Genomic DNA, 7,671 nt, shown 5'->3' on the forward strand with positions numbered 1-7,671 from the left:
CCAATTTCCTTTCTTATCCCCAAATTAGAATACAGCAGAGAAAGGTGGGTACTTAACAACAGCAAAACATTCCCCTGTGGAATTTAACAGGCTTTGGGAATTGTTCAGTCTGGAAAAGAGAAGGCTTTGGGGTGAACTAATTGCCCCTTCCAGTACCTGAAGGAAAGCTATAAGAAAGACAAGTGGGGAATTTTGACAAGGGCTTGGAGTGACAGGACAGGGGGGAACAGCTCCAAACTGAGGAAGAGGAGATTCAGATGGGATATTGGAAGCAATTGTTCCCTGTGAGGGTGCTGAGGCTGTGGCTACCCCATCCCTGAAAGTGTTCAAGGCCAGGTTGGACAGGGCTTGGAGCAACCTGGTCTAGTGGAAGGTGTCTCTGCCCACAGCAGGAGATTGGAACAACAAGAGGAGCTTTAAGGGGTTCCTTCCAACCCAACCATTCTGTGACTCTGTGATTTAAATCCCAAAGTCCAGGACTCTTCCTCCTGGGGGCCAGGCCCCAGCTCTCACCTGTGAGGAGAACAGGGAGGAAATGTGGTCAAGGCTGTAGCGGTTGCTCTCAGTGCTCACCAGCTGGAAGACACAAAACTACAAACACACCTCATAAATTATTTCCTGAAGGACTAAACCAACACATCCCATGGAATATCATCATTCCAGTCCATCTCCCTACCTGGTGCTAGGGGTAACAGAACCTAGAGGACAAGAAGGGTGAGCTGAGCACATCACTGGACCCTCTGCACAGAAATCCTGGCTTCACCCTTCTCCCCAAGGACACTCAGCCCTGCCTGGACCTGAAGGACTCCAAAGTCTTTCCAAACACTAAACTTGAAAAACTGTAAGACCACCACACCCAGCACTACCAGTGACCACAACATGTGGGAGAAGAAGGGGACTAAGGTGGGAAAACCCCAATTTCTCAGCTGCAGGCCCAGCTCTGCATGTTCTTCCCAGAGCAGAGCACTCGTGGGACAGCAGGACTCATGTTACACACTCTTGTTCTGTGTGGGAATTCCCTGGAGAAAGGAATAAGCTGTCCAACAGATGAGCCTAGTTTGTGCAGTCCTTCCCCTCCTGCTAAATTTATCCTTCTCCACAAAAAGTTCTCCCCAAGTTGTAGAAGCATCCACATGCTCCCAGGAGCCTGGTGTAAACACACCACCAGCACTTCCATGCTTTTAGCTCCTTTTGGACCTTTCCTTTTCCCACGGCACATCCACGCTTTCAGAGCAGGAGGTAAACAAGTGAAGCAGCGCTCATGGATCAGCTTAGTCACACAGGGAATTCCACTCCCAGAGCTCGGGCACACATATCCCCCAATGCTGTGAGGGGGGGGGGAATGTTTATTTAGAAACCACCGATCCCTCAAGAGGGTCACACGTGAAGCTCTTCCCTATTTCTTGCCTTCCAAACCCAAGTCCTAGGGGAATGACTCCTCTTCCCAGAGCCTGTAGAGCCCGTGGCTCCATACCTGCCCTCGCTTGGGAGCGTGCATGTAGACTCCCAGGTAGAGGCCCAGGGACTGGGAGAAGGCCAGGCGCAGGCGGTGCCCGGTGCCGGCCGCCAGCCGCAGGTCCCTGCTGACCGGCATGAACTCCAGCAGATCCGCCACCATCAGGCACATCTGATCCTGCAAACAACAAGAGTAACAGGAGAGCAGCTTAGGAAATACTCTGGATTGAGAAACTGCTCCTCTCCTTCCCCCTTCCAGACAACATCTGCCCAGCACTTTGCACAACAGATGTGAATTATGGCTCCATACACTTACCTAAACCACTCCTCGGCTTCTCCCAGCTCACCTGGGCCCCCTGCCCATCAATCCCACAGGCTGCCAGAGCCCAGGCATGTAGGAGAAAGCTTCCCCTCCCTCCCACAGCACATTCCAGTGCCACTGAGCCGTGAAAGCACCGTGCTGCTCCATTAGCTCTGGCACTCAATATCTGGAGCAAGAGGCTTTTATTAACTTCCTATTGACAAAGACACTTTCATTATTGCTGAAAGCAGGAGAAAATCCATTTGGGATGGCTCCTTGGGCCTCAAAGCGCTCCTGCCTTCCTTCCCAAACGCTACAGTAGGTCTGGAAACAACCCTTATCCCAGGAATGTGTATGTTGCAGTTGAGATGGCCACACATACATTGTATGATGATACACAGTATCACCATCCAATATCAGAAGGTTTCAACCCATACACAGTAACACCTGAACCACATCAGAGGGCTTCAGTGTCTGCCCATACAGAGCAACATCATCTCACCTCAGAAGGCTGCAAGCCTCTGCCCTTCTTGTTCTTTAGCCCAACATTTCATACCCCTCCTGTTGATGCACTGCACCTGTGAGCCCTCTGTTCCCTTTGGTGATTGGTCAGTAACACCTCAGCACGCCATGGCTCATCACCTCCAACGCTGCTCACCTGCTTTTCACAGCTGTAGCCAATTAGGGATGAGGCTCAGGCACAGCCCCACTCCCAATTCCCACAAACTGAGTGCCTACAATTCCCTTTTTTTTTTCTTTTGAATAAATGCTATGTCTACTTTTTCCCTACCCTTGCAGAAGAAATAGTAAACATGGTACAAGTATCTCTTTTGTGGGTTCCACCAACTCTAGAATTCATCCCTGTATTGACCTTGATTCACTCTCTAAACTTGCATATTATTAAAATGCTTATACTTACATTTACGGAATATTGACAATATCAATAGCAACATACAAGAATATGCCAAAGGCCAAATACCAAGATATCAACAAAATCAAGAGCTATACAATTCCCCAATAGCTATACAACTTTTAACAATATCAATAATTATACAGCTATATAATTCCAAGTTATAATCCTTTTACAATTGTTAATAAAATAACAGTGAGATCAGTGTAGAATGGATAAAATGCAAGCACAACCCTTTGTCTGCATACAATGTAAATACATTTGCAAAACTAGATCTAACGGGGATAATATGCAAAGACAACCATCCAGTAATAAAAACAAGAACAAATACCAAGGCAGAACATTGCCTAAGCTGCAAACAAAGCACAGCAAAATGGGAAACACCAGGAAAAGTTGAGCTCAAGTCACCAGGTTGGTTGAGGACTTTGTCATTTCCACAGCTGAGCTCCCTCATGCCACTTCCATTAACCCAAACAAGGATGATTATTCACACAGAGGATATGGAATCACTCCATCCAGGCACTGTACTCTGAATTTCTCCCTCTGGGAAACCTGCTGGTAGCAGTGGTTGTATTCAAAGACAGCAGGGTCCCCTGAGCGACAGTAAGGGCTCAACTGGCTGGATGACTGCAACTGACTATTGCTTTTTTCCATAGTGCTCCTATCCAGGGAGCAGTTCCTTCCCAGTGTGCACCATGGGTATTCCAGTGTCCCCTCCACACACTGTAGTTAGGAGTACTTGGGTCTTTCAAACATCCCAGTTTACAATGGAATTCAGTAGTCACCTGATGTGGAGTACAGCTTGGCTTATTCAACCCCTTTCAGCTCAATATTGCTTCTGCCCATATCTTCTTCTGATGCTGTACAGGACACCAGGCAAACTGGGGGGGGGGCTTGTCCACTGCCCTCTAAGACAGGTGATTGTTGGAGATCCTTTCAAGATATAGAAATTTGGGCATTTGTATCCCATAGTATCACCTTGTTGATATTCTTGCAAGGGGAAGACAAGAAGCTCCGCACTGTGAATAGCTGGAGGTGTGCCACATCTCCCAGCTTGCATGTTGTCAGCTCTGTCCCACAGTCTTTTCCTAACTTCTTTGCAAACACTAAATGCAGTACTTGCATCAGTCTTAAAATCTTATGACTTTGCCCATGGTAAAACTCTACAAAGGGCATAATCAGTAGTCTCAATTCCTTCTCTTTTCCACAAAGCTTTCCATGTAGATAAAACCCTGTGTTCTTCACTTGGTAAGTTATTTCCCATTATGTCCTCTGCAGCTCAGCTGTACCCAAGGTACAGTCAAAAATCACTCTGGTCTGGACCAGGCAGCTTCTCCTGCTGCTCTCACCACTAGTTTGGGCTCTGTCTCAGGCTGTACCTCACCCTACAGCCCAATCCTGAGTCACGTCAGGGTCACCATAGGTCACAACATACACCACAGCACAGGCTGCAGTTGAGAGGGCCACTACACACAGAACATCACCATACAGTATCAGGAGGCTTCAACCCATCCAGAGCATCACCCTACCACATCAGAAGGATTCAAGAGTCTGCCCATACAGAGCAACATCATCTCACCTCAGAAGGCTGCAGGCCTCTGCCCTTCTTGTCCTTCAGCCCAACCTTTCATACCCCTTATTGCTCATGCACTGCACCTGTGAGCCCTCTGTTCCCTTTAGTGATTGGTCAGTAACACCTCAGCACTCCATGGCTCATCACCTCCAACACTGCTCACCTGCTTCTCACAGCTGCAGCCCATTGGGGAAGAGGCTCAGGCACAGCCCCACTCCCAATTCCCACAACCTGTGTACCTACAGGAATGAGGCTGGACAGGAAACCCCTCGCTTCACAGACACTGCTACAAACACACACCACAACTGTTCTCACGTATTGTCCCAAATCCCAGAGTGGAGAAGCCACAGCCACAATTTAAAGGGAGACAGATCCATGCCAAGCACTCACCTGTGATTCCTTGGGCTTCATTTTGCTCCCCCAACCCCAGGTTCTGCTCACCTTGTAGGACCACATCCGGAGCTTATGGTCCTGGCAGAGGGCGAAGAGGAAGGCATCGTGATCCAGGCAGTGCACCGAGAGGCTGACGGGCACATCCGAGGGGCCACCATCACCTCTGGAAAACCAGAGGTTACATCAACACCTTCAAAGAAAATTCTCCAATCCTGGAAATGTCCAAACTCAGCCTGGACACTGGTCTAGTGGAAGGTGTCCCTGCCCTAGGCAGGGGGTGGGACTGGATGAGCTTTAAGGCCCCTTCCAACTCAAACTGTTCCAGGATTTCATGATTCTAAAATCATGGCAAGTGCACATATCCAAGGCAGTGGGCTTCCTCCATAGTGCTTAAATCCAAATAACGCTAGGTGAGATCAGGAGAAGGGAATGTTTCAGCATCCACAGAGCAGAGGATCCCACCACACCAGTGACACCCAGTTCTTCACTTACTTTGGTGGAACTGAAGCAGATTCCCACTTCCCCATCCCCAGCCTGGTACTTGCAAAACACAGGTGAAGGATCCAGAGGGAAAAAAGGATCCAAGCAGGCCCCAGCACAGATCCTGCCACCCGACAAGGATCCAAGAAGCCATGAGCAAGGATCCTGACAGTCCCAAATGATGCCTTAAATTTTAGCTTTCATATTTTCCAGATTCCATACCCAAAAAGTAAACAAATAAACAGTAAAAAAGTAAACCTTAAACAGCAGCAAACTGAGGAAAGCAATCTGTGAAGATGGATCCTGCTAGACCCCGGGCAGGATCCATCCTACGGGATCCCTCCAATCCATCCACTGGGGGCAGACCCCCCACAATGGTCAAAGTCCCTCAGGGCATCAAAGGACTCACTCCCACTTCCAAGAAAAACACTCTAGGACTCAGCTCTGCCCCCTAAGCCACCCTAAAGATCCCAACCCACCACGGAGCATCCGTGTGATGCCCACGTAACCTCTGCTCGTCAGGAACACGCCTGGCTCCTAAGCACCAGGGCAGAGTAATCCCTAATCCATGCTGGCTGCGAGCCACATCCTGGGCAAATCCTTGAAGGCCAATTACTAGAGAACATATTCACAGCCACATGAAACAGCAGGACCCTGCTAATCCAGCATTCCACTCCCAACTTCCGTATTCTGATAGCTCCTGTGACCCCGTTAACTTTTTTGGGTGGAGTATTTATAGGTGCCTGTGTGACTCAAGCTAAAAATTCCAGGTGAGGGGATCCAAAAGCCAGAATTAGCTCAGTTTATCCGTCCCCAGGAACTTACCTGATGGCAGTTGGCATCCAGCCCGTGAGGAAACGCTGCACCACCGAGCTCTGCTTCAACTCCACGACAGAAACACTTCCTTCAAAAACAAAAGGAAAATCAAAAATGAAGATCAAATGAAATTCCAAGATGGGAGAGGGATTGTAGTGCCCAATCCTTACCAGGAGCATCGGGAGGAGGCAGTTTAAGGACAAAGATCCCTCCTGAGGCAGAGGGAAGGGCAAACAGAGCCTCCCCTTCGCTGCTCAGCCAGGCTGCAGAGGCCACAGAGTTGGGAGCCAGCCCTGGCACGCTGGGAATCACGTAGTAATTGGAGGGATCCCTGATGTGGATCTTGCTGATATCTGTAAACACGGACTGCACTTGGCTCTCCGTTATCAGCTCCTGTGGGGAAACGGGAGAAAACAGCCTCAAGTTGTGCCAGAGGAGGTTTAGGTTGGATATCAGGGACAATTCCTTCGTGGAAAGGGTTATCAGGCACTGGAACAGGCTCCAGTGGTGGGATTCCCATCCTGTGTGGATGTGGTGCTTGCGGACATGGGTGGCCTTGGCAGTGCTGGACTCCATGATCCTAGAGGATTCAATAAAACATCAAATCCTGAGCACATGTACCTAAGGCACAGGGAAAAAAAACCCCACCAGACATTGATGGAATGGCAACTGTCTCCTTGATAGAAATGATTTTTCCAGTAAAAAATCCCTGGCATAGCTCAGAGAAAACTGCTGGTGACACATCCCAGGAAGAGCAGCTCTGCCACAGCACAGGGTCATCCCTTGAGAAAGCTCTCCAGAGCTCTAAAAGCAGAGAGAAGCTCTCCAAGAGAGGAGAGAATCCTGCTAAGAAGCAGGGACAAGAGGAAAAGAGCCAATGGGGAGAATCACAGAATCCTGCAATGGTTTCAGTCAGAAGAGACTTTAGAAACCATCCAGTTACAACCCACATCCAGGGAATGATGGTAAATGTGATATAAACCCTGCCTAGAATCCATCTGCCACATGAAATACAGATCCCAACCCAGTCAAAACCAGCCTGTAGCCTTTTCAGCTGAGGGAAAAAAAGACAGTCTATCCAGGAAGGGCTCTGGAAAAGCTGAGGCTCATTCCCAGCAGCAACTCCAGTGTCATGACATAGGCTGGACACCCAGCCAGTTCCTGAGCAAACACGGCGAAATTCCCCAAACCTCCACTTTTCTTCTTGTTCCCGATGTATTTTGGGTCACCTACCCCTTCCCAAGCCCTCCCTGTGCTGACAGGGTCCCCTGCCCCGGCTCCCGGCGGCATTCCCGGCACTCACGCTGCGGTAGAGGCGGGCGGGGTGCGGGAGCAGCAGGCGGTGCACGGTCTGCGCCGTGAGCAGCAGCACCACCAGGTGACTCTGCACCTCGCACAGGTGGATCCCGCCCGGCAGGAACGGGCAGCCCTGGATCCGCAGCCGCACGGCGTTGTCCAGCAGGTTCACGTCCAGGGACTCCTCCACCAGCTCCACCGTGTCCCCCGACGTGCTCCTGCGGGAACAGAGGGGCACACCTGAGCATGAGGAAGGTCTGAGAGGGCAGAGACGAGGATGAGGAGGATCTGAGGGACAGGAGGGTGTCAGAAGGGTGAGAAAGGAGAGATGTGGATGAGGAGGGTCTAAGCGAGGCAAGGCGGACGGGGGCGTGCACTCACCATCGCACCCAGCGATTCCTGGTGGCGGCCCCGAGCTGCGCGCTCTCTTGGTAGCAGAAGCCGCCG

General features: G+C 50.2%; 1 protein-coding gene across 1 annotated transcript in view; it reads right to left on the reverse strand.

Moving 5' to 3' along the window:
• Nucleotides 1–7,670, reverse strand: part of NUP160 (nucleoporin 160) — a gene marked incomplete at its 5' end in the record, with an annotated part of 26,537 nt that extends 18,867 nt beyond the window's left edge. The window contains 7 exons of the mRNA XM_014309286.2: nt 514–591; nt 1,475–1,633; nt 4,681–4,795; nt 5,938–6,016; nt 6,099–6,321; nt 7,232–7,442; nt 7,606–7,670. Of these exons, the coding sequence (XP_014164761.2) occupies nt 514–591; nt 1,475–1,633; nt 4,681–4,795; nt 5,938–6,016; nt 6,099–6,321; nt 7,232–7,442; nt 7,606–7,670 (930 nt within the window). The remainder of the gene's footprint in view (nt 1–513; nt 592–1,474; nt 1,634–4,680; nt 4,796–5,937; nt 6,017–6,098; nt 6,322–7,231; nt 7,443–7,605) is intronic.
• Nucleotide 7,671: the final 1 nt, after the last annotated feature.

This window comes from Geospiza fortis, unplaced genomic scaffold (genome assembly GCF_000277835.1).
Source record: "Geospiza fortis unplaced genomic scaffold, GeoFor_1.0 scaffold450, whole genome shotgun sequence".
In the NCBI taxonomy this organism is placed as follows: Eukaryota; Metazoa; Chordata; class Aves; order Passeriformes; family Thraupidae; genus Geospiza; species Geospiza fortis.